This window comes from Aedes aegypti, chromosome 1 (genome assembly GCF_002204515.2).
Source record: "Aedes aegypti strain LVP_AGWG chromosome 1, AaegL5.0 Primary Assembly, whole genome shotgun sequence".
Classification (NCBI taxonomy): Eukaryota; Metazoa; Arthropoda; class Insecta; order Diptera; family Culicidae; genus Aedes; species Aedes aegypti.
The window spans coordinates 301,891,645-301,919,132 of NC_035107.1; the positions used below are offsets into that span (position 1 = coordinate 301,891,645).

The 27,488-nt window shown below is 39.4% G+C and overlaps 2 protein-coding genes and 1 long non-coding RNA gene across 12 annotated transcripts in view; 1 reads left to right on the plus strand and 2 right to left on the minus strand.

Annotated features, from left to right (window-relative positions):
* The window catches only part of LOC5565144 (condensin complex subunit 1), a 28,340-nt gene extending 23,783 nt beyond the window's left edge, over positions 1–4,557 (minus strand). Inside the window, exons 1-2 of one of the 2 annotated variants that reach the window (XM_021838324.1) lie at positions 3,779–4,557; positions 2,878–3,601 (exon numbers count right to left, since the gene is read on the minus strand). In XM_021838324.1, coding sequence (XP_021694016.1) covers positions 2,878–3,601; positions 3,779–4,356 — 1,302 coding nt within the window. In that variant the 5' untranslated portion in view covers positions 4,357–4,557. The remainder of the gene's footprint in view (positions 1–2,877; positions 3,602–3,778) is intronic. The other variant, XM_001649459.2, reaches the window with a different exon arrangement.
* A 1,916-nt stretch (positions 4,558–6,473) lies between these two features.
* LOC5579965 (tRNA-specific adenosine deaminase 2) lies at positions 6,474–23,706 on the plus strand. Of its 9 annotated transcripts, XM_021838328.1 has the most exons (11): positions 6,474–6,619; positions 6,676–7,112; positions 7,908–8,173; positions 9,444–9,476; positions 9,565–9,756; positions 10,101–10,298; positions 12,816–12,896; positions 12,950–13,842; positions 14,539–14,809; positions 15,240–15,826; positions 17,066–17,682. In XM_021838328.1, exons 1-8 carry the CDS (start codon positions 6,611–6,613, stop codon positions 12,967–12,969), a joined length of 1,236 nt encoding a protein of 411 aa, XP_021694020.1. In that variant the 5' UTR covers positions 6,474–6,610; the 3' UTR covers positions 12,970–13,842; positions 14,539–14,809; positions 15,240–15,826; positions 17,066–17,682. The 9 variants fall into 9 exon arrangements, with proteins under 9 accessions (XP_021694020.1, XP_021694021.1, XP_021694019.1 ...); XM_021838329.1 differs by lacking the exon at positions 15,240–15,826; XM_021838327.1 differs by lacking the exons at positions 12,816–12,896; positions 12,950–13,842; positions 14,539–14,809; positions 15,240–15,826; positions 17,066–17,682 and adding an exon at positions 22,839–23,379.
* LOC110674211 lies at positions 18,802–19,752 on the minus strand. The gene is made up of 2 exons (XR_002498739.1): positions 19,508–19,752; positions 18,802–19,432 (listed from the first exon to the last, which is right to left on the minus strand). It is a non-coding gene; the product is annotated as an uncharacterized LOC110674211 (long non-coding RNA).
* Positions 23,707–27,488: the final 3,782 nt, after the last annotated feature.

A 27,488-nucleotide genomic window follows, 5' to 3' on the forward strand; every position in this document is an offset into this window, starting at 1 on the left:
AGATTAGAAATGGTAACATGAAACGAGCTCACCAATTGATCCGTCATCCTTGACTGAGCAGCAACAATCCACTTTCAGCTTCACTCGTTTGCTCGGCTATATAAAAGCACTCAGAGAAAATAGGCGCACGACCAGAGAGGAAAAACAACTGACGACTTCTCGGGCTTTCTTGACGCACTGCCCAGGAGCAAGCGTCAAGGTCGAAGGATCAAACACTACTAGCCCTAGAGCTACATTGATGAGAGAGACAAATCGAATTAGCTGAATGCTATTGTTTCAGGATTCGCTCGCTTGGATTCACTGACAGGGACGGGCTCACCTGGGAAACGGAGAAGGACCAAATGCGACGGGAACATCTTCTCGGGAGCTCTTCTTGCTTCTGCACAGAGGTTGGCACGGAATCGCTTTGATAGTTTCGCTCACCTGCAAATGGTCGGAAACTATCCGACGGCACACTTCTTCCTTTTTCTTCGGGAAATCTCCGCAATGGAGAATGAAATAGTGACGGTTTATAATTAGAAGGTTTTCGCTTTATTAAACTGATCTAACACGCGATTTGACAATTAAGCCTGATTTGCTGCTAAAAAGGAATCGCCAAAGAAATTTCTCGCCGATTCCTTGCAGAAATTTTCTACAGCGCCTCCCGTTTGAACTGACATTTCTTTTCACCTGCGTACTGCGATCGAAAAAAGCACTTTCTTGCAGGAATTTCCTATGCATCAAGATAGGCCAAGAAATTACTTGTCAGCAGCGAAGGCTTTAATGAAAAAAAAAAATTATGTCGTTCTTTTTCATGGCCTACTTCTCTCCAACAGCTATGCAATAGTTACTAGAATATGATTTCATTTTCATCAGACCAATCCAATAGTCAAATAACTGTTTTGATATTAAAACTATTGATAAACAATCAATGTACTATTGAAAAAAAAAGTTGATTTTGATTCCGAAAAAAGTTAGCTCATTTGCAACATCAAGCACATTTTATAAACACGCTTTTTTCGTAGAGTAATAGTCTATCGGTTTAAAAATACTGTCAACTTCACCCTACTCGATATTGAAGGGACCATCGAGTTACAGAACACAAAACCAATGCAACTTCGATCCAAGGGATTATCGAGGTAGTCATGAAAACCAACTTTTACTATGGTTCTCTAACTCGATATCGAGATACGAAATATCGAGTAAGGGAGAGTTAACTGTAGTAACATTAAGGACCTCATGCATGAAAAAAGAGATAAAAAAAACTAACGGGGACACATAAATCGAACATATTTAGCGTAACATTTGAAAAGGGCCTAACTGCAAAATGTAAACAAACTTGATTATTCATTATTCGTATTATTTTTTACGTAAATTACTCCTACATACTCTTACGGGCATGCAAAATGCATTATAAATGGTATTTTTATTCAAATTTAAAAGGGCCTATCTGAAAATGGTAAAAATAAGAGGGCTTAACTGGTCATAGAAGAACCTAACTGAAAATTTCCATCAAAATCAGATAGGCCCTTTCGTACATTTTTAGGATATTATCCGGAATTTCTCAGAAGTTACACTAGTGATTCCTCCTCACATATCTTCAGGAATTCTCACAGATATTATTTGATAACGTTTCAAGGAAGACCTCAAACAATATGCGGGAATTCTTCCAGGGATGTCCTCAGAGAACTGATGAGGAAGTTTTTCAGAAATTGTTTGATAAAATCCACAAAAGTGGGAGGTAGGGAGCCGGATCCTATTCTTGGCACTTTTGGTTCACTTCGGCAGTGGGTTTATTTGGAAGCTACAGAGCTCATATTTGGGCACAATATGCGTCATACTGAAGTGCTTCTTATTGGGAAGTTTCAAACAATTCGTCCGAGAAAAACTCCGCATGCCAAAGTGAATCAAAGAAGTGCCCAAGTGGTTCTGCACTCTATCTGTGAAGAACACCCTTACATAATCTCTAATGAAACATTTGTAGAAATTCCTACTGAACTACTGCATGGATGTCTGAAGTGATTCCTGGACTCTCGAGAAAGACTTGGGAGATTTTATTGATACATTACTAACATAATTATCGAACAAATAATCGATCGTATTCCTGGATAATGTTATACTTGATTTCCTGAAGAAATTTGTTTCGCTGGTATGTATAACCCTAAATTAACTTAACATTGCTATAATCAATAAAGATTTCACCTGATTTTTTTTTTAAAGAAATGTGCTAAAGAACTGCAGGAAAATGATGAACGTTCATGAGAAATCCTTGGTCGAATTATTTAGGGAATTTCTGGAATAGTTCTGCAGTTATCCTAAGACCAATTCCTGGGAGAAGCTGTCGATTAATTCTAGATTGAATCCTTGTAATAATCCTTGGCTAATAGAATAATCCAAATAATCGGTCTACGAAATCCTGGAGGAATTGTGATAGGGATTTCGGGACGAATCCGTATGCGAGTGTCTTGAAAAATTCAGTAATAAACCTGAGTGGATTTTATAAGGTCTCCTATCCTAGAGTAACTAACTTGGGAACATTTTCAGAACAATTCAAATTGAAATTACTGAAGTAAATAGCGTTGTAGTGCTGAAGGATTTTCTGGAGCAAATTATAGCGAAACTCCTCTAACAATCCATTGAAAACTCGCTGGTGAAATTAATGGAAAATTATTAGTAAAAACTGTGGAGGGACATCTAGATAAATTTATGGAGGGATTCTTATTTTGTATTCCTTAAGCTTTTACTCGAGGAATCTGAAGATAAATTCCGGGAAAAAAACCTGTGGAACTAAAACAGTGACCAAGTCACTAAAAAGAGATCTGTTACCAGCCCTCATATTCCCGGTAGTTTTAAAGTCCCGACAGAGTGGCCACCTCGATTAGAACCCCACCCACTTACCTTAGCAGAGAACGGATTATGTTCCAGGAACGCCTTGATCAGAGCGATGGCATTCTTCCGCACCAGCAGTGCCTTATCCTCGAGCCGCTCGACAGCCCTCTCTAGAATCTGGTGCCGCCAGCTCAGCGGAACCGCATTATTCCGCTCGATGTGGTGCCAGATCTGAAGCACCTTGGATCGCACGTGAGCCGAAACGTCCATCATGTGATTCCACAGATCCTGCAAGAACTCATCTCTGGTCTCCTTCAATTCGTCTGTCAGTTCTTCCGACGTCAGTTCCGTCACAATGGCTTCCCCCATTATCTGCAGGACACAATTCCTCACAACGTACGATTCTAGACCAAGCAGTTCGTCACTCAGCGTCGAGAGATGCGGAATGATTAGCTTCGGTGCCAGAGTACCCAACTCTAGCAGAAACTGGCTGAAGTGGCGAGCGACTTGGGCATCCGCCGCATCAGCCCCAAGCCGTTCAATGAGTTCCTTTATCAGCACCGGGTAGATCGTCGCGATTCCGAATTCCTCATACAGAAGCATCACTCCGGCAGCGATCGGCGCGATGGAAGCCTCGCACCGTTCGAGAATCTGCATCGTTCGCACAGGGAACGACAGGGCGTGATTGTACCGTTTGATGGCCGTACCCAGAATCTGGAACACGCTGTCCACCAGTGCCCGGTTCTTCACGAACGACTGCTCCAACGTCCGGTAGCAGACATCGCAGATCACGCTGTGGATATAGAATTGAACATTAATTTCAATACAGTTATCGTAGAATGGGGTAGAAAGCAGGGTTGGTAGTGGCCAAGAAGCAAAATAATAGTGCAAATCAATTACCAGCCCTGCTATTTTGACCACCAACTCAGCGTAAACAAAACACTGTGCAATCCCATTCTCAAAAACTTACTCAACGAACGACTCCTCGCAAACCGGCGGATCCCAGAGCTTCTCCAGCGGCAGCTGGAACAAATTGTACAACTGCACCACGCACCGGTTCCTCTTGCTGTCCCAGTCGAGCGCTTCCAGTTCTTCGTCCTTGTCCTTGTTCTTCTTCGCGCCTCCTTTCTTCAACAGACCGGAACCCTCCTTGGCCGCGTTCACATGGGCATCGATCACTTTCACCAGCCCTCCCATCAGATAGGTCAACATTTTGACCGCATTCAGCGCCGGCAGCCGTTCTTCCCGCGGCAAATCCGACTTCCCCAGCACTTCGGCCAGCTTTTTCCCCAATCGGTCCACCGCAATAAAAAGCAAATCATACGCCCGCAACAGATTCGTCCCGGACAGCTGCTGCCCGTTATCGATCACCGAGTAGAACGTATCGAAGTGGTCAAACACCCCGAACGGATCGTTCATGCTCCCCCGGGCATTCTTCAGCGCTTCCGGAATCTCCCGCGAATCGAGCACCCGTCCCACACAGTAGTTGTTTTTGTCCGAGTTGAGCAGCTCGGTGTTCACCCGCGGTATCACGAATTGCCACTCCATCTCGCCACTTCTCACCGATTCACTTGAAATTTTTCACACACAAGCTACACGAACATCCGCGACGGTTTTCGAGGTGGAAAATCGGGGAAATTCTGCGAAAAACTACCGGAAAATTGCACAAAACAAACAGACCAAACGGAAAAGTCGGCCAACGATGGCAGAAAAGCAGCCGTTTTTTGGCTTGGGCTTGAGCGGCGTTACGCTACGTTACGAATGCATGCCGCCGGGGGATTCACCGCCGATGTTTTTGGGTGGCAGTGTTGTCAGCTTTAGAAGTGCGGAAATCAACAAACAATGCAAGCCTGGCCTAGAATAAGGGCGCAACTTCGTCCTCCGATTTCTCTTCTGGGAATAAAGTTGAAAAGCTGCATGTTCAGGATGGGCCAGGGGGTGGGAAACTCGGCTCACTTGAAATTGTACCGACTGCGCGAGAGTGAGCGATCGAATCAATATGATGACGGATTGTTTTTATTTATTTTCGGAACACCGAAACCAACTGCAGCCTGCATGCCAAAGACTTGCTACAGGTGACATAGTAATGGAGAAGTGGTTGGCTTTAAATGTGCTTAATACCAGTGGCGTAAATACGGGGGGGCTAGGGGGGTCTTAGCCCTCCCTAGAAAAGTTCAAGCTCCCCCTAGAAAATTATAACTCGCATAGGTAGTTCGCATCTTGCTTAAAGGATTTTTTTATCGAACGGTGCAAGCCCCCTCTAGGTTTGAGTTTAAGTTACGCTAATGCTTAATACATTCCACATTTGAACCCTTCAATGTACCGATGCAATTGGTGGTTTGAGATATCTAACAATAAATATGTTGTGCATAAATGTGACTCATAATAAGATCTTACCCGACCAACCAGTCTTCATAATTCTTTATAGATCTTTGACCAACGATGGCGATCGCTAACGATTCAAAACAAATCTATTCAGGTATCAGAAGGCCGGCTCCAAAGGCACGTTCCCCGCCATTTGGGAGATTTGTGCCATCGCCATATTTGAGCCTATTTCATCATCTACCCGATGGGAGAGGAAAGGGAAGGGAAAGATGGGAGGAAATAGGAGTGGGGTCCCTTGGAGAGGGAAGATCGCATAAGCGAAATGAGAGCATGTAGCTCCATACCACAATGGGTTCGAACAGTGCCCTAAAAAAGGGCACTGCAAAACGCATGAGCGTAAAGAGAGCCTATAGCTCATTACCACAGCGGGTTAAGAATAACAGAATGTCCTGAAAATTCAGGCTTCTGAATTCAGTTTCACTTAATAAGTGTTTACCAAGTAATTGGAATCGCATTTGCGCAAAAACTGGACAGTTACATATCAGGTGATACGAAGTTCCATAATCGGAGTCACAACTATCACACACAAATGAGTCAGCACGCTGAATATTTGCCATGTGATGGTTGATTCGGCAGTGGCCTGTCAACGCTCTGACCAAGAGACTGCAATTCTGCTTTGACAGATTTGTTAAATACTTCGCCACCCTTGGAGATGGCTCAGTAATGTACACTTTTGTTTGACGACATGACTCCAAACTATTCCAATATTGCTTGTGCTGAGTTGCCGCCCAAGAATTTATCTGAAGCTTCACCCAGCACTTCGAAATTGGAATAGCCGGCTCAGGGCCAATGAAGTCATGCGATGCTCAATCGCGAGCTAGCTCATCAGCCAATTCATTTTCAGCGATGGAAGAATGGCCAGGTACCCATACAAGGTTTACAGAGTTGACTGAATTCAGTTCCTCAATTTGAGTTCGACATGCGATAACAAGCTTCGACCTTGAGTTGGCCGAAGCGAGAGCTTTTATAGCAGCCTGACTATCTAAACAGAAGTATATGACTTTACCCATTACGCGCTGTTGAAGTGCTGATTGCACTCCACACATAAGGGCAAATATTTCCGCCTGAAAAACGGTGCAGTTTCTACCAAGTGAGTAAAACTGATTCAGCCTTAGCTCACGAGAATATACTCCTGCACCAGCTCTACATTCAAGAAGGGAGCCATCCAGGGGGTGGGAAACTCGGCTCACTGTGCCCGGCACAGTTCTCCGCACAGTTCCGCACAACTGGGCACCCTGCTAATTGTCATTTGTTTTTGTTTTATTTTTTCATTGATTTGATTTGACAACTAAAATTTTGTTTTTGTTTGTAAATAATCGGACCGTGACCTGAACCGTGATTGTTTTTTGTGATATTTTTTATTTAGATATTTTGCAGTTTTTAGTTTGTTGTGAATAGTTTTTGAATAGTTTTAAACATGGATGAGGTAAGATAATTTAAGTTATTATAGAGCATGATGCAATAAATGTTGTTTCACTACAGGAATGGTTCTGGATGCAGCTCGAGCAAAAATACGGCCAAGTAAGCCTGCACTTAAAGAACATCCTTCGGCTGCAGAGCTTGTGCCGCCAATCGCTGGCGAACCTTACGGAGGAACGCATTCGACACATCGAGGACGACATGAGGAGCATGGCCGAATGCCTGACGGTGGAAGCGAACGCAGGAGGGACACCGTTGCGTGAGATTTATGGTCTGCAATTCGCCAAAAATCCGGAGCGCTTCCGATTTTTGGCAGGAGAAGTTATGTGCTTGCTAGACTTAGCACAAATTATGCGGGACCACTCAGCTACGTCGTTCATACGGCCTTTAAAAAAAGCTAAAGCTTGTCTTTCCCAACACCCCGAGCCTGTCGCGAACCCATACACAGATGGGTTATTGGATAATCTACGCCGAAAAATAACCCTACATATCCGATCCCTGTAAGCATTACCCTGATGTAGGGAAGGTGTACCGGTATTCGCCATGTACCAGTTATTCGCCACCCCGGATTATATACCGTTTTACGACATATATGGTTGCCAATTGTTTAATTTTCGCTAAATTGCTTTAAGATGATACGGAAACATTCTTGGAAACCGCAAAATTTTCTCAAAAAAAAAAATCATTTTTTTTTTTAATTTTTGCACCTTTGCACTTATTTTTCGCCACCCTCCATAACAAATTAACGTAGGTGGCGAATTCAGGAACCAAAATTAAAATCGTGGCAAATACTGGTGCAAGTGGTCCAGTATTCGCCACCCCAATTTTTAATACAAAAACAAAGTTTCTGATTAGTTTATATATTTTCCCTCTCCCTTTCGTGTAATGTATTGACAGTAACCAAAGGTCGTTTGATTGATGTATAAACAATATTTCTCCTTAAGGTGGCCAAAACTGGTACACCTCCCCTAATTATTGTGAAGATGAATCGAAGCCAGACATCAAACTCGCAAGAACACAAATCTAGAAAACGAGACAACCGATGATGTTGAAAACATGATAAATTGATCACTCGACCAAGTTTTCAGTTTGAAAAACTCTCTGCTTTTCCAGATTTGTGCTCTTGAATATTAAAAGGTTTTGACCTCGATGCATCTTCACCAAAGACAAGACATGGTAGTTAGGCTCAGACTGGGTACCACTTCTAGTAGTACAGTCCTTATTTCGTCTTTGTCTTTACCTTACAGGACATATTTAAATGTATAATTTGATTTATTACTTTTTCGAAATCACAGAACATCTCGAAATGACCTTATGGAAAAAGTGAACAAAATGGATGCAAAGGTGTACTTGACCAACGCCGGGCAGTATAATGCGACAATAATATGCCCATTTTGCGAAGCCAAACCCTCAAAAATAACTCTGAGCATGGACGTCACTGGAAGTTGGCACATATTTGGATTCAAACGACATTACAATACGTTCCATTTGTCGTTACCGGACTCCATGGCCGAACCAGTTATCAAACGCAGCAAAAACGATACGAAAAAGGAGTCATACGGTAAGATATGTTAACATATTCCTTGACAAGTGAACGCCGCGTGGCAGTCAATTTGGTTCTCAGAAGGCGGTTGGGTGACAAAACGTCGCATGCCATAACGTCGAATGCCATAACGTGGGAGAGAACGGAAAATTCTTGGAAAAATGATTCTCTTCCCATAGAATAAATAATGCACTTTGAGCCAGACGTTTTTCGAAGCATATTGAATCGAAATCATTGTGAAAAAAGAAATACAATTCTAAATCGCTGTTGAAAATTTACTGCTTGCAACGTTTTATCCCCTTCGACGTCTTGGGATTCGACGTTTTGTCTTTCGACATTTTGTTCCTAAACCGTGTTGAAACAGCCATAGTGATTCCCTATTTATAAATCCTACTGCATAATAATTATTGAAAAGATTTGGAATTTAAAAAAATTCGCGTGTTTAAGGTAAAGGTGAATCGAAGGCAAACCTCGAATTTTCAAGAGCACAAATCTGGAGAACCGAACACCCGTTTGAGCTGAAAACTTAATCGATTGGTCCCCACCAGCTAGTGACCAATCAATTAAGTTTTCAGATTAAACGGATGTTTGGTTCTCCAGATTTGTGCTCTTGAAAAATTGAGGTTTGGCTTCGATTCATCTTCACCTTCAATAATATAATATAAATGAAAATTCTCGAAAACTTATTCAAACCGACTCAAGTCAAAAAAGTATACAAACTTACTTTATCGATTCTACGTGTTTCGCAGACGAAATTCTACTCATTTCGCTCTAAACCAACTCAATTTTTCACTTTTAGAGCGTTTACTTTCCGGATTTACAAAACGACGAAAGTAAGATTTTCAACTTTCGCTACCTAACCACTACTTTCGCCGCTCCGCTGTATGGAGAGACAAAGTGACTTATGCACGAATCAAAACAAAACACTACTTGAGCCGATTTTACACTGATACATAAACGTCGAAAGTAACTGAATAATTCGGCTTATCATTTTGTAATAAAATTGTTGTGGAAAATAACAGGAACTCCCTAGTTTTTTTATCGCGAGCTTATTATATGCAAAATTTAAGCAATGTACACGGCGAAAAAATGTTAAAAAAGTGATTCATTTTAAAACAGTTTTAGAAGACAGGTTGTGATTCTTCTAAATTAATTTTCTCAAAACCGTATGGAAGTTACTTACGTCGATTTGAAAAAGTAATCGAGAATTGTATGTATGGCTAAATAGGAAACCACTATAGCCATAACACTCCTAACCCTGTTTGAACATTTCATTCGCTAATTTTAGATCTCAATTACGAAGACGTCGAAGTATTAGAAGGTAATTTATATGCTGCAATTCACTTTAATAGATATTTTCCGACGATAGGTTTTCGAATTATGAACAATACAATTTTTGTGTTATTTAGAAAACATCACAGTTGAACTTCTCACCGATGTAAGCAAAAATGAACCGGCATTGAATGGTTCAGATCCATACTCATATAGAAGATCTCTCGAAATGTATAATGATAGCGTCTGCACTGAAGAATATGTGTTTGCCAAGGATGCACAATTTGAAGCAGTGGAATTCCTTGAAGGGTACCAGGAACACGTCGAAGGTAACTAACACATAACAAATCAGATGTAATTCATGCTGCACAGTGCCCATTCGATTTTGCCAACACAAAATTATTCAATTTTAGCAACATCGTTCTTTTTTGGTTTTGGTAACATTTGTGGTTGGTATTGTTCAAAAATAGGATGGTTTTCCAAAATTTGTTAGGATTTGGCAAGAATAAATAACAGTTCCTATAATTTGATTAAAAATGTAGTTGGATAACTTTCTAAATAAATTCACGATATGGACATTTGTTTGATCTGTTGCCAAAATCGAACCGACACTGTACATTGCCTTATTCCAGGGAAGTCCAGAATTTTGCTTGCATATATTTTTGCTTCACAGAGAATAGTACAGACAAACCTTTCGCCGATATAATTCAAATGAATCCGTCTTCGAGTGATGCTGATCCGTACTACGTGGAAAATGATAGCTTTGTCGAACTTCATTATGATAGCGTTTGCACTGAAGGTGTTGTGATTTCCGAGGAAGCAACAGTTGGATTTGTGGAATTCGTTGAAACGAGTCAAGAGGACACCCAAGGTAAATTAATTGCCAAATGTAAATCATATACCGTGAAGGCCCCATATTCTGTACATTCAAAGCTTTTCAAATTTCAATCTGCTGTAACTAATCTAAAACACACAATAAAACTCATAATTTTTTTAGAGCAAATACTTATCAATCTTATGTGTTTACAAGGGAAAGTATAAAGTAATGATTTTTATTAAAAAATCTTAAATTTCTTCAAGGGCGCCGTGTTCCTCTTTCTGGGCTCTCATTCTATCAATTTTCTTATCCTGTGTATTAATGTTCATAATTTTGCACAAACGATAAGTTTTCTATAATAGGTAAAATAATTTACTAAAAGCATCATTGGCACATTGATTCCTTCTTCTTCTTCTTCTCCTTCTTCTTCTTCTTGGCAATACGTCCTCACTGAGACAGACACCTTTAGCATGGCTTTGCTTTGTAGCCGCGGACTCTAAACACTCGGCTAAGGAAGGCCCCACTTTAATTCCTACTTATTTTTAATTTTCTTGCTTTTTACGTGTTTACGTCTCTAGTGAAAAGTGGCCCACCTTTAAGGCCGCACGGGACGTCATCATAATCACCCTATCCATTTCAAGAAGCAAATCCCAAGAACCACTCCATATATCGATGCGAAAATGTATCACTATGATGCTTTATATGTAGTACACAACCCGATAAATTTTCAGCTTCATCGGTTCACTAAAACTCGAGATTTGCTTCCACAAAGATTTGATGATTATTGTTAGAGTGAGACGAAAGATAGGGAAAATCACACGGTCTCCCGTGTCCCCTTAACATAGAAACTTACTGAGCAAAGTTAATTTTATCTATAATACAGTCTAAGATAGTTACTAGCATAGCATATCATAGACTGACAGTACATGTCAATGATTGCTACTCCGTCATTGATCGAAACTGGTAAGAATTGTACTTCGATCCAAATGAATAATGGATGGGTGTTTCGTTTACACTCGAAGTGCAATTTTAGCAGATCTCATATTAAAAGTCAATAGCGGCGCCAGCCAAGTCCTTACAGAAGATTAAGAAAATACGTCGACATTCAAAATATCGAACTATTCAAAGGTTATTTTTAGTAATGACAAGAAAAGAAAGCTATAGGTATATAATAAAACTATATTTATTAATATAAAGGTTCATGCCAACACTTGAAGTGACGAACCATCCACAGTCTGTTTGAAAAATACATGAACGATATTGATAAAAGTTTCAAAAAAGAGTTCAAAACACTATTTATTTAATCATCTTAATTTATTGCAGTTCTATGATAATTTGTGAAATAATCCTGACAATTTTATAACAAAAACCTTATAGGGTATGCAAACGTAACGCTGTAGTACATCGACATTCATAATATCGAACTACACAAAGGTTATTTGTAGTAATGATGGAAGCCGACATTTATAATGCTGGTTATTTTAAGAAATGACAAAAAAAAAGATGGAATATGAATATTAAAATTATTTAAAACAGAATAAAGGCTTGTGCCGACACTAGTAGTGACGAACCATTCATAGTTTGCTTGAAAAATACAAATAACATAACTTTGCTTTGATATAAACGTGTAATAACAAGCTCGTTTTATGCTCACCAATCGGTAATCCATCCTCGACTGAACACAAACAACTTTTGACACTCGCACAACGTAAACCGGATACGATTGACCTTGGTTCCATCACTCTATAATACAGTCCAAGATAGTTACTGTTAATAAACTGTTTTTGTAGATAAAATAAACTGAACACTTTAAGGTGTGGGTTTATTCACAAATTTCATTACGCTAAAAATGGCCATTTTCGACACCCACCCACCCCCTCGTAACACTTTTTGTGTGAATATTTCATAAATTTTGTATGAGCCGTAACATCGCGAAGACACCCACCCACCCCCTTTAGCGTTATGAAATTTGTGAATGGGCCCTGTAACTCTCAAGATAAATATTATAGTATTCTAAACGAATTTACCATAGGATTTCAATCGAAATCTAAAAATACACACTAGACATGGAATCCTAACAAATTTTGTTATATTTTCAGCTCATGTTATCCAGAATTGACATTGTTGAGAAACGTATCATTTTGTTAAATAAACTCACTGGATTTAATTCAGAATGATATATTCTGTCTTGAATTATATTCGGTCCAGAATCCTATAAGGACTTGAAACACTATATAGCGCAGCGTAAAGTAAATGTTCTGTAATCCTTAGCTTTCAAATGGAGCGCCTTTATAAATTATGTGTGATCGCATGTGATTTCAATAAATCACGCTATTTGAGATCAAATGGTTATTTTCCCCCTATATTTCCAAATGAAACAATAATTTAAAGCTAAATAAACACTATACGTTTAATTGAGCTCAATCTCATGTTAATTTAAACTTAAATGAAATAATTTTGGTGGACTTAGAGGATGTTCAGCTACAAGTTCATGGCATTGCTTAATTTTATGTTCATACCTGTTTATACATCTAAATTATATTTTAACGATATATTTGTTTTTATTTTCAGTGGAGATTAAATTCGAAGAAGTGTCAAACGATAAAATCTATTTGCATCCTGATGAAACCAGTTTCGATCCTCTGGAGGGAAGTAGGTAGTGAAGAAAATTTCGAAAATTTTCCCCTACATCTTATTTTTTCCAGCAAACCCGTCGGAAAACTGAAGGTTTGGAGTGAGCCGGTCGAACACTTCAACGAACCTTGCTCTGCGACCGATCAATCTAACACTTTACTTGATCTACACGTCAGCATTCACGAGCGGGCAAAAATTACCAATGAACGAGGCATGCGCTACAACGACTTAGAGTTGGATGTAGCCGCTTACGATTATATGACGGCTGGTTGTAGTAACTATCAATGTAAAAGACAAAATATGTCTCTGCCTTGCATCAAAACGTTGAAAAAGCATATCTCTTCGCATACTGAAGATACTCGAGAAGGTATTTTAATGATTGCTCCACTCGTCAAATACTTGAAGGCTCACGACTACCCGATGCGTGTTGTACTAAGTGAGGATGGAACACCTGTATCGCCAAATCCTGAATACGATTGTAAAACCGACTCAATTCGAGGACTAGTCGCTCCTTTGAATGAAAACGGCATGCCAAAACAAGATCTGTTCATAGCCAGTTCGGTGGCAAAACTCATCAACGATCTCGATACATACACCGTTGGCGAATATTTGTACACGATTCTTGCAACACCATTGGTCCCGAAAGCATCACCTTTCTGCATTTTCTATATGTGTACGGACAACAAATTTACACATGAAGATGTGCTTCGTAGATGGCGTTATATTGAAACACAACTTGCTAATGCTGGAATCACTGTAGTAGCTAATGCTTCCGATGGGGATCCACGATTGCTCACTGCTATGAAATGCAGGACAGGTCTTCCTCGAGAAGCGCCGTGCAAAGTGTATGGACCACATTTTGTTGCTGAATTAGGCGACGATGCACTTTGCATCCAGGACTCAATCCACTTGATCAATAAACTAAGGCATAGTTTACTAGATCCTAAAAAGCATATGTACCTTGGTAAGTATCTTACCTCCCATAAAAGCATAACTGTTCCATAAAGAAAAAGTAGGTATTGAGAAAATAGCGCTCGAAGTTTGAAGTTTGTCTTCTCATACAAATGTTTATAATTGTCTAGTACATTTCTGCATGCCATATTAAGCCATAAACCAAGTTTACCCTCTCTTTCCCATGACTTTGATCGATTATTAAACAGAAAAAAAAATCTTCACAAAAAAACTTTAATGTAAAAAAAGCTTGAACAAACAATATTGCAAATGGGCTAAACTTGTCAAAATCAGTTAAAAAGTAGTCGTTTTTGACAGTAAATTGATTGTTTATCAATAGTTTTACTATTGAAACAGTTAGTTAGCTAATGGTTTAATCTGATGAGTATACCATAGAGGTCAACTCTCCATAATTCGTAATTGAAAGGACCATCGAGTCAATGATGTATCCATGCCATCCATGTTAGCTTGCCTTGAAAACCAACTTTCACTAAGGTTCTCTAACTCGATATCGAGATACGGAATATCGAGTAAGCAAAAGTTGACTGTAGTAACTATTGCATAGTATTCATCTGATTTGGTTGTCTCAAGTTCATCGAAAATCAATGGAGCTCTGAATCTACCATGAGAAAGAAGGGGTAAAATAAGTTGAAGGCCTAAAAGCAATGGTGAATTGACCGCTTATAAATATTGCATTATTTCATTTCAGGAAACTTTACAATCGCATCGTCGCTTTTGAAACAGATGATGGATTATGGAGACAAATCTGTGCATAAACTGAATCCATCCGATTTAAATCCGTTGGACAAAATGAAATTTGATCCATCAATAAAATTAATGTCTTCCGAGTTGATTGAACATCTGGGCGAAGTGGTCCCTGGAAGCAATGGAACGGTTGCGTATTTGAAAGTAATGCGTTTGATATATCAAGCATTTATCGAAGAAAACATCCCACCGAAAACCCGAATTACAGCGATTTGGTAAGTTCATCTATTATTAAAAAGTATTATAGGCTTTTAATAGAAACCACACGATTAGATGGTCTTTTTACCAACAGTTTCAAGAGTTTCAGTAAAGTTTGTACATCTGTAAATTTTGCTTCCTGAATATACTGACAGGTCTAGCTTATAAATGTCTTGTAAGGTACAACGGGGCAAGTTGAAAATATGGCTCTAATCTGGCATTTGCTGCTAAGAACAAATTGCTAGCTTGGTATACACATTTAGATGACTTCACTGCAGATTTGAGAAATTTTTACCCAATTAAAAATCGTCAGTTTTAGTTTTTAATGATTTTAGGTGTCTTAAAACAAGCATATTTAGCATTCGAATGATTTTTTTTTATTATCAAAAACAGCACTACTGACTATCAATTGACCAAAAGTATAATCCTCGTTTCTATTATTTATAGGACTGCTTTATTTTTCATTCGAGCTTGGCGTTCTATTAGTTTGAAGAATACGAAGAACATCAAACAATGTCCAACTTCAAATGTCTATTGGTCCCTGGAACTCAACGCACATGCACTTATCCAATTTGTAATTGTTTGTCGTGAAAATCACCATCCGGAACAATTTAACGTTCCCATCCTGTCCAGTCAACCATGCGAAACATGTTTCAGGGAATTGCGTTCGATGACTACACTAAATCACACTGCCATCAATTTCACTATTAAGGACGTCGAGCAGAGGATGCAAAAGGTGCAGATGAAACTGCTAATAATGTATCGCAGGAAAAATTTGCTTCATTTCCCTACTTTGCGAAAACAAGATCAAAAAGCTTCAGAAACAATAATTTATGATCTACCAACCGACGATGAAATTTGTAGAGCTATTTTGGACGCAGAGATTGACGCCACAGAACTTCTAATTTCTGTCGGATGCATTAAGGATGAAATCTAATTTTCTAATAATATTGTTATTCGAAATTCTCAAACAACACCCGAATTTCAATTTGTCAGTGCGCTGGACGAGACAGAATGGAACGATGAAAATGTTGGTAAGACCATCTTTATACATTATATATACTTCCCTCAGTAATGTCTTTTGTATATGTAAAAACCTCAAATGTTTGTATGAGCTACAACATAAACCTGTGGGCTCCTGGATCTGATCGGGTAAAAAAGAGGTAGTTTTTGGAACACGCCAAGTTATGTTTTTTTTTGTTTTGAATGTTTGGCACTAATAAGCGGTTTCTTCACCACCAGGCCTTAAACATAGTTTAAGGGGGCAGGATCATCAATTTGAAAATTTTCAAAGGCAGTTTTTTCGTTAAAATCATGAAAATGTGTTCACTATATTCTTTTCTCCAACCGAGACACAGTGAACACAATTTCGTTGAATAAATTTTAGTTTTGAACTACTCTGCCATAACAGTCACATTTGACATTTTTGACAAATTGGAGTTAATACCATGGAGAGTCATCAAATGATAAATACTTTCGATCAACTTAATGAAATCTGTGAGATTATTCTAGAAAATTCGAAAAAAATACCAAGTTGTTTTGTCACATTGATAATTATAATCGCATAACAGTCACATTGAGATTATAAATGAGCCTCGTAATGTAATAGCGATGAAATTTCTATCAGAATTATTTTCTGACTATTCACCTAGTATGCGATATGAGTTGTACAAAATATCAGCCTCAAATAAGTACTTTTGAGTTCCTGGTAATTTTTCGAAATTTTAGTTTCCTCCCATACTGCCATAAAATGCACACTTTGTACTCCATTTACTCATGCCTACTTTTGTCGAATGTTACAAATATGCAGTTATGGGCAGTACTACAGTTGTTAACTACTATTAAATTCTCTTCTAAAAGACATTCAGGCTCATTCTAACAAACTTCATAAAATCTAAATATGGAAATATTAGACAAATATATAAAATAAATGGGGGCCTTCCTTAGCCGAGTGGTTAGAATCCGCGGCTACAAAGCATAGCCATACTGAAGGTGTCTGGGTTCGATTCCTGGTCGGTCCAGGATCTTTTCATAATGGAAATTTTCTTGACTTCCTTGGGCATAGAGTATCGTCGTACTTGCCACACGATATAGGAATGCGAAAATGGGAACTTTGGCAAAGAAAGCTCTCAGTTAATAACTGTGAAAGTGCTCATAAGAACACTAAGCTGAGAAGCAGGCACTGTCCCAGTGAGGACGTAATGCCAAGAAGAAGAAGATAAAATAATACATTAAATTTTAAATTGTGTGTAACATTTTACTCTCTATTTTAGAAGAACCAATCCGAGACAACAAAGATTCTAGCCGATCAGATGAAGCAAGTTTTGTTGACTGCAATGGGAATGAATCTGAGAAAATCGAAACAGCAGAAAGCATATTTCAACGAGCGGGCGGAGAATTGATACTACGGAATTGTGAGTCGGTATCCAAAAGCCATTCGTTTAAAGTGAAAGGGATTAATGGGAGAATCATCCATGTTAAAAAGTCCACAATGCTTTGGCTTTTATCGTCTGGCCGCTTTAAACGTTCAAATGATAGATTAAGGCGTTTCCACCGGATCCGAACGCTCAATGCTCTGCCGATTACCACCAACCATATTAAGGATGACGTGACCATTGGAGATTGGGTGGCATTGAGCGGTCGCCTGATTTGCCATGTTAGCAGTTTTCAATATCAGACAGGTGAAAATACAAGTTATAAAATGTATACATAACTTTTAAGACACTTAATCAAATCTTGCAGGGAGATCTAAAGCGTGTTCTCTACAAACTGTTCCTGTCAAATGCCCTGCTAACGTGAAACGCAGAGGTATTTTTCTAGTTGGGAATTTTTATAACGTATCAGAACAAGGAGCCCTTAATTTGTGTAACGAGCGCCACCGCCAAAAGGATATGAAGAATTACAAAACACATATTGTGGCTCCTACTAAGAAAGCGAATCGTTCCAGTTTGGTGTTGCCAAGCAGTACATTAAAGTTTCTGAAGTCTTTAAATGTGCTATAAGCATGACACTTTCTATCATGTTTCTAATCGTATCGTTCTTGCATATCCCTAATCAACCTCAGCATGCTCATCCGAATACACAATGTAAATCTGTTACTATCAGATTTTGATTTGTCTTCCATTTATAGTTTTATGAATAAAAAAAAGTTAAAACGTCGCAGAAGGGCGAATATGTAGTAGATGTAGACCGAAGCAGACGTAGCAAAATAAAACAAAAAGTCCGAACTAGTAGTTTTTTTTTTTCTATCCTTTTAAGGCTGATTCACAAATTTCATAGGCCTAAAATGACCATTTCAACACCCACCCAAACCCGTCGTAACCGATTTGTAAAAATATTCTACAATTTTTCTATGAACCATAACATCTTGAGGACATCAACCCATCCTCCTCAGCGTTATGAAATTTGTGAATGGAACTTTTCATTGCTTATTATACAAAATAATTAGACATACAAATTAGACTATCATACAAGTGCTAAAAGAGCACGTTGCTTCAGATCATCTCGATCTACAAGAAATTAGTGCACCGAAGACACCATCAGGATTCGACGTCACACTGAGTTGCTCACACTTTGAAGAAGTGTGCACCATCGACCATTGGGGCCTTGCTTAGCCGAGTTAGGTTACTGTCCGAGGCTACAAAGCAAAGTTATGCTGAAGGTGTCTGGGTTCGATTCCCGGTCAGTCCAGGATCTTTTCGTATTGGAAATTTCATTGACTTTCATGGGCATAGAGTATCATTGTACCTGCCACATGATATACGAATGCGAAAATGGCAATTTATGCAAAGAAAGCTCTCAGTTGATAACTTTGGATGTGCTCTTAGAACACTACGCTGAGTTGCCGGCTTTTTCCTAGTGGGGACTTTAATGTCAAGAAAAAGACCATCGACCTTAGTGAGTACACGCCTGTAATCACATGTTAGTTTAATAGATTTCTTATTCATATGGAATAGTTATGCATGCGATTTTGAACATTTCTCAAGAGTTATCTGAATAAAAGCAACCATCTGAAGGTTATTCTATTCCTCATTTATTTTTCCGAAACATCATCAGGGCACTCACGCACCATCTCCTGCATATTGAAATTTGAGCTAGCACTTACTTATGCGATAACGCATTTTACTGCGTCGTTATAATATCAAACCGTACCATAACTGGTACACTTTCCCTACCTCAATTTTCGAAAATTTACATCATTACTTGTAGAATATAAGTCTAATGTCAAGAAATCGCATTGCCAAAAATATATAACATAAAGATAAAAAACCTCTATTAAAACTTTAATTATACTTATCCTGGGTTATAGATGATTTGAACTATGTGAAATTTGTGCTCCCTAGTTTCCTGGTTTCAATCCTTCTTCTTGATGGTTTGAATGGTCTTTGGGATATCGAGATGAGTCGACTGCATTTTCGATCACTCGACAATCTCTAACTTTTGGACTTAACTCGAGAACCTTCCGCATAGTGATATTCTCACTGTCGGTCTGAATACCTCATGTATTATTTTGCATACAATAGTTGATCGATGGTGCTATATATTGATTAAATAGTTTGATTCCGCAAGCGAAACCGCTCTCATTAATACGATTGCTGCGCCCCGATGAATGCATCTTCTGTTGATGATGTTTGATTTTTCTACAAAAAGAGTCATACCAATTTTATTTAAATGATGTTTTGTGTTCATTACTTTTGTCATTACTCAACACTTACCGAATGCTCAGAAACTCCAACAACGTCTTCGGTCAAGCAAATAAGCATTAAAAACCTGATTAAAAATTAATAATTCTAATGCTGTTCGATCGATTCGATCTGTGATTCGTTATCCAGACAAAACAAAAACAATCTGTCATAACATCAGTAACTGTTGCCAGTTTTTGCAGTGCAACCAGCCAAATATGACATATTGATTAGATCGCTCATTCTCGCACAATAGGCCTTTTCATGTGACAGGTCCGTCTATGCATTTGTTTACATCGGTGGAGGACCGGTGCTAACACGGGCCTGTCATTTTCATAGAAGAACTGTCAAAGAGCTTCCGGATCAGCTGATTTGAAAAGTCATTTGAATAGGCCTATGGGCACAATTCGGCACAATTTCAGATGAGCCGAGTTTCCCACCCCCTGACTATAGGTTTATTCACATGACGTTCCAAAACAGCTGATCGGGAAGCTCTTTGACACTTCTTCTATGAAAATGACAGCCTCGTGTATGCACCGGTCCTCCACCGATGTAAACAAATGCATAGACGGATCTGTCACATGAAAAGGCCTATGTGTAACAAAATTATATTCAATAAGGGACGGTTCAAATATGACGTCCATCGTTTTTCGGGATTCCTAGACCCCCCCTCCCCCCTGTGTCACGCTTTTTCCAATACCTAATACACGCACTGTCACACTTTCATAGACCCCCCCCCCTCCCCTAAATGATGGACGTCATTTTTGGATGACCCCTAAGCCATTTTACGAAGCCTGGTCAAATGACAGGAGACCTGGGATTTTTCAATCATCGGCGTCAGTTTTCGCGATGATGATGGTTGATGACTGTGCGCATTTCTAGCGTAGCTTTTCATCCAGGCGAAAACTTAAATGGAGAAAAATTATTAAAATATTTCTGATCACAAAAGTGCTTTTTTATGTGCAATATGAGTGACAAAGAGGTAGCTGATACAATGGGTGATATGAATAAAAAACTTTGAACTTTACTACATGTAGCATCTACTCAAAAACAAAATCCACAAAGTTTACTACACTTTTGGAATGAATAAAAATCTTTTCGAACATGTAGTACTTACTACTTTCGAACATGAGCAGTGACTGAAGCTGCACGTTAAGAAATTTCCATTCAGAATGCAGAGTGCTTCTGCACGTAAAGAATAATCTATTCAGAGTGACGCTTAAAATTAATACAATCATGCATATGAAGAAAATGCATGGAATCTAATCGATTACGCGACAATTTGCACAAATCATGCTGTTGTGCTGTTATTTGACAAGATTTGTAGTGTAATTTTGCGATTAGTCTGGTATTCTCTCTATGTCTATGATTTTATGATGATGGTACATCAAATAATTTTCTGGGTGGTTTTCGGCCTTCGCCAACGCCGATGATTTTTTAAATACTAGCTTAACATTTATGGGCCCATTCACAAATTTCATAACGCTGAAGGGGGTGGGTGGGTGTCCTTGAGATGTTACAGCTCATACAAAATTTGAAAAATATCCATACAAAATGCGTTACGAGGGGGTGGGTGGGTATCGAAAATGACCATTTTTGGCGTTATGAAATATATGAATGAACCCTTATGAAGAGATCTTGAGAGTACAGCTATCAAATTAGGAACCACATATTTTCTAGCACCAGTACTGAGAATCTGGTGAAATTGCGGTAGAATTTTGATGCTCCCCGTGAGTTTTCTTAACAGCATGTTGAATTCCGATGTTCTAAGTGTTTCTGTGATATTCTCGTTTTTTTTGGTGGGGTTTCAGATAGTATCCTTGGAATGTCTAGAACTTAGAATGTAGAGATTTTTATGAGAATTGTAGTGATTCCATTGGTAGTCGTTAGAATTCAATGAGGATCTCCCCTAAAACACCAGGGTTCCCTTTGAAATTATTAAAATTCTTAACGATTCCACAAAAAATCCCATTGAAATCTATAAAATATTTACCGACATTCAAAACGTTTATATTAAAGCTTTACTTTGAAATTCCAACGGAACTGGAGATCAACGGAATCTTAAAGGTTTTTACAATAATTACAAAGATTGATTTTCGGAATTACAAATATTCACACAATAATTCGCAGGAATCCCACCGCAATCTCATAGATTCTTACAGAAATATCGTCTTAAAGATACCCACAGAATTCCAAGAGATTAATATTCGGAATCCCATTCCCACCCCAATTCTAGAGTTTTTACCAGATTCCTAATATTTCCGCAATATTCCTAGAATGGTATTTAAATTTTCAGAATTATCATAAAAAATCCGACATCCCTATCGGAATCTCAAAGTTCCTACAGGAATTCCGGAATTCAAAAGGAAATCTGAGATGTCAGAATTTACACGTAAAATTCAGAATTACTTTATCAATATCTGAATTCCTACCGACATCCTAAAATTCCTAGAAAATAACATAATTATCGTAATGCCAGAATTCACACGGATATTACAAATTGCTACTGCCGGTAATCTTACCGGAATCTCAGAATTGGCGGAGCGAAAGTTTTCGTAACCTCAGAATTCCTTTGCAAAACTCAAAATACCTTCCGATATATCAAAACTCATATCGTTTTCCCATGATTTTTACTCAAAAGTAAATTATTCCATTCAATTCCGCAAACTCAAAGCATGTGTAGCAACCTCTGAAGCTAACTACCAGTAGCTTTGTAGTAAATGCTACCTTTATTCATAGCAATGCGTTGTTTGTAGTATGTTCGAAAGGTGTAGAAAGGAAAATGACACAAACATGTTCCACTCGTGTTCCACATATAGCGTTTACTACCGAGAATGTAGTAAACTCAACTTTACTACATTTTATTCATACGGCCCAATAACTAGGTGTAATGTTGCAGTAACGAACATTTTTGGATCTCATTTTTGTCATTTTCTCCATGTCCTCGTTTGGTAAGATGAGGCGTTATTGAAAATCACGCTGGATTTAATCCCAGGTCTCCTGTCAATTGACGCCGTTGCGGCGATCAGCTGTTCCGAAACGTCTCGTAAAATGGCTCTATGAGAATAAGTGAAGTGACGAACCATCCATAATTTGTTTGAAATACAAAACGATAATGATAGAAGTTTGCAAAAATAAGTTCAAAGCACTAATCAATCTTCTCAATTTAATGCAGTTCGATGTAAAGAAGTGAAATAGTCAGGAATATTTACAAAAAAAAAAAACACTAGAATATCTCTAAGAAAACGTAATCCCATAGTACGCCGACATTCATAATGTCGAACTATTCGATAGTTATTCTTAGTAATGACGAAAAAAGAAAGGTTTATTACCTACAACTTTAATTGTTAATATTTCATTTCAGGGCACTGCCAAAACCCGCATGCAGGACGTCTGTTCCGAGTACCTGTTGCGAGCGCTGCACCTGTTTGGGCCCACGGTGATCGTGTCCATCGGTCGGTACTGCGAAGACCGAGTCAAACTGCTGGTCCGGCAGAATCTACTGGACGCGACTCAAGTTCGCCTGTTGTGCATTCCCCACCCTAGCCCACGCAGCCTGAACAACACCAGCTGGGCGGAGAAGGCTCGCCAGTGGCTTGTGGATAACGGGGTCATACCGTATCTGATGCCCTGAGGGTAGAACACGAAGAAACTTCCAAACAGTGAGAGAGAAAAAGTACAAATTTTATGTGTGTTTGTGTTTGTCTACAACCGAATATGGATCACTTCATGGAGCAAGCCCTGGAGCAGGCACGGAAAGCGGAACAGCTGAAAGAGGTCCCGGTTGGATGTGTGTTTGTGTATCGCGGAGAAATTATCGCCAACGGGTGCAATCTGGTGAATGAAACGAAAAATGCCACCCGCCACGTGGAGTTCATCTGCATCGATCAGGTGCTGGAGTACTGTAAAAGCCGGTCCTTGAAACATGAGGACGTCTTCCGAGAAGTGACGGTAGTCGTAACGGTAGAACCGTACATTATGTGTGCCGCCGCCCTAATCGAACTGAACGTGCGGGAAGTTATTTACGGGTGTGAGAACGATCGATTCGGAGGCTGCACCGTGCTGGATGTTCCGGGGCTCCTCAAGACTAGCATTCCCATACGGGGAGGCGTCAGGGCAGACGAAGCAATGGAACTACTGAAGGAATTTTACAAAGGTGAGAACCCCTCGGCGCCCGTTCCCAAGGTAAAAAGATAAATATAAATATCATTTTATTCATTTTACTATCGAAATATTGCGAATAATTCAATTGATCCGATTGACGTCCATATTAGGGGTCGTTCATGTACTACGTGCACAACTTATACGGGGCATGGGTGCAAAAGTCCACGCAAACTTCAAACATTTGTTACCATTTAGGTAGTTTACCCTATATGGCCTAACGAAGCAAGGAGAGTGAGTGGTAGGGTAACTCACTATACTACTGTTCGCAATAGAGGTCCCCAAGCAAACTGCCACGAACACCAACGCACAATCAATCTTACACAAGTCGATTTCCTCAGAATGAAAACGTATCGATGTTTGTTTGACGTTATTGAGCTTTCGGTCAACGGCAGGCCAACAAGGAAGTGGTTGTTTTGCAGCAATTCTGTTTATATTTGGATTCTCACAGCAAACAAAAGTAATGTTGTGACAGTTCTCACAGCAAACAAAGAAAATTTTGTCAACATTGCACTACTACGCAGGCAACTGGATTGGTCTATGAACGATATGAGCGATAGTTGTATTTTAGCACATTACGAACCAAACTTATTGTTTGTGATGTCCAATAGTAGCTATAAGCATAAATCCAATAAGAATTGCACAATCAATGTGATGGATTTTACTAAGGTGGCGCAGATCATTGATGCGTGCCACTAGTTCTCTCTTTCATTCTCCCGCTGTTCTTATGCAGCGCAAATAGTGACGTCACTATTTGCGCTGCATAAGAACAGCGGGAGAATGAAAGAGAGAACTAGTGGCACGCATCAATGATCTGCGCCACCTTAGTAAAATCCATCACATTGTTTCACAATACCGTATTATATGTAGTTAATTATATATTTTCTAAGGACTCTGAATGGATTCAATCAATGAATAGGAGGCTTCTAACACTCTGCAATTAAACGGTCGTTTTGAAGAACAGGAAACGAATTTTGTATAACACTTACATTTATACACCACATACAAAATACATTGAAACTGGATATAAGATGTGGGTATAGTAGTGGGTGTATGACAATGTGATGGATTTTACTAAGGTGGCGCAGATCATTGATGCGTGCCACTAGTTCTCTCTTTCATTCTCCCGCTGTTCTTATGCAGCGCAAATAGTGACGTCACTATTTGCGCTGCATAAGAACAGCGGGAGAATGAAAGAGAGAACTAGTGGCACGCATCAATGATCTGCGCCACCTTGGTAAAATCCATCACATTGGGTGTATGAAGGGGTTTAGAGTGGGTTCATGGAGATCAAAGAGCTAGGAAGCAATTCTTTATCAAACGTGAGCTCAAGCAGTCAACATCTCAAAATCCCTAAAGTTCCCAGTTATCCTTAATACAAGTGATAAGTTCGGTTAAGCTTAAAAATAAGTGAAGGCATCTTCCAAGTTCTGCACTTGTTATCCAGAAGATTCAGGTAACCAACCATTCAATAGTGAAATCTCCCACATGGCCCCTCTAAGACCCTCTGCCCCTACAACAGGACCCATTTGGTTTGTGCCACGTTTTGGCCTAACCACTAAGCCCCAGCGCGGAAATCAACCGTAAGCTACTCTCATTGTCCGCCTCACGGACAACAGTGTTCCGCTAAAATATTAACCGGGAAACATCATCAAGTTCTGCGTGCTAGTTCCTGAAGAGGAGATTCATCGCCTTGTGCCCCAAGAGAACCACATGGTTGTGCCCTCCCCCGTCGACGGTACCCTAACAGCATTGCCCGTTCATCCCATCAGTTCCAGTCAAGGCCGGCCCAACGTAACACACTCCCACACACATACACCCAACACAGCGTGAGTAGAATAAACGTTAAAAAGTGAAAAGACCGTGTTAAGTGATTTTGCGACCTGATCAGCTTTCCCCAGTACCCCCTATTGTCAATTAGCCGGCCCCGAGAAAAGAGGCGGGTGTAGCCCACGGGATTATCACAAAAGGCCGAATCACAGAAGGCCGAATCACAGAAGGCCGAATCACAGAAGGCCGAATCACAGAAGGCCGAATCACAAAAGGCCGAATCACAAAAGGCCGAATCACAAAAGGCCGAATCACAAAAGGCCGAATCACAAAAGGCCGAATCACAAAAGGCCGAATCACAAAAGGCCGAATCACAAAAGGCCGAATCACAAAAGGCCGAATCACAAAAGGCCGAATCACAGAAGGCCAAATTAGAGTTACAATCCTAAAGAATAAAGCTTGGATATGAAAAGAACAAGTCCATGCTTTGTTAAATGCAGTCATGTCAGTAACCAGTGCGCTATCCTCCATGCGGCGTAGCCGCATTGAGGATAGAGGAACTGAGGCGGCAGAATGCCGCCGAAGTCTCCGATATCCGAAGGTTGTGTATAGCATCTATTTGGTGTCATGCAAATAGCAAATCCAATTGCCCGGTATAATGCAAGCAGAGGATGTTTTTCCATTTTTAGGTCCGACGAGCGACAGCGAGTTCGGACAGCAAGCGTTTGCCCGGTATAATGCCAACATAGTCTTTTACGCAACAAGCATGAGAATGATTGCTGCGATAGGGTATAACAAGTGTTTAAGGTGATTATAGAACGAAGCCACACCTCAAGCCACACTACCAGCAAGCAAGCAATTTGATTGATTTTCAACGCGAACTCTTGTCAGATTCTCCAGTCTTGTGCACTTGAAAATTCAAAGTTTGGCTTCGTTTTATAATCACCTTAAGTGATCATAAGAATACTAAGTTTACGAAGAATACTTTTCATCGTACAGTGCCTGTTCGATTTTGACTCGGTTTGAATTTGGCAACACGGAAATCCATGTACACAAAAATGGATCATGGTCAGTCACAAATCCTGTCAATCTCAATGATTCTGTGGGCCTTCTTAAGGCTTACCATATTCAAAATAGGTAAATTTTATACGTCGATACAAGTTTTAATAAAAACAATCATTAAATTTAGGTAACATGAAAATTTTTGCATGTTGCCAAAATCGAACAGGCACTGTATACCCTTCCAGTTTTCGCCAGGTTTTTACAATTATGTTGTACAAAATACAACAGTACCACTACTTAAGCTCCATCATAGAACTTTTTTTTGGGTGTGTCAGCTAAGAATAGACCAGCTGACACACCCAAAAACCACTAACCATACACTCTGATTCAGCTAGTAATGTCACTTGTGCATCTTGTCCCGCTTACCCTACTGTAAAAATGTCCTTAAAATTGTAGAAAAATAAGGCTTTCCGTAAAATTTATTTTAATATTTCGGCCTTTTGTGATTCGGCCTTTTGTGCTTTCGGCCTTTTGTGATTCGGCCTTTTGTGATTCGGCCTTTTGTGGTAGACTCGTAGCCCACCCCAGACAGCTTCCGTGGCTTAGACCAGAAGCTAGGGGATAGCGTGTGATCGTGCCCCTCTGGCCACGTCACTCAGTCCAGGGATTGTTCAGGAGTAACACATTAATCAATTATTCAATCTATTCATGGAATCTAGTATCTCTATTTTGTCTTTGTATTAGATCGCATTGAGTAATTACTTCACATTTTCCTAAATTTTCAAGACACCAGAAAATGTATACATTTTTTGACAATAATGATTCTCCCATCGATTTCGCTAGGACTTCTTTCATGATTTCTGTTAAGGACATTTTCAAGAATTCAAGCACTAATTTTTCCATAGATGCCTACACCGATATCTTAGGACCTCCGCCAAAATTGACTCACAAAATTTTAAACAGGATTTTTCCCAGGGATGCTTTTAGAAACCACTCAACAGATTCCTTCATGAAGTCTTCCAAAAATTCTTTCCAAATTTGCTAAGGAAGTTCTCAAAGATTTTTCTCAGGTGTGCCTCCA

Coding starts and splice junctions, on each gene's coding strand:
- LOC5579965 (XM_021838325.1), top strand. CDS start 13,092: ATGCGCTACAACGACTTAGAGTTGGATGTAGCCGCTTACGATTATATG. Junction 13,843..14,538: donor TAAAAAGCATATGTACCTTG/GTAAGTATCTTA, acceptor ATTTCATTTCAG/GAAACTTTACAATCGCATCG. Junction 14,810..15,239: donor ACCCGAATTACAGCGATTTG/GTAAGTTCATCT, acceptor TATTATTTATAG/GACTGCTTTATTTTTCATTC.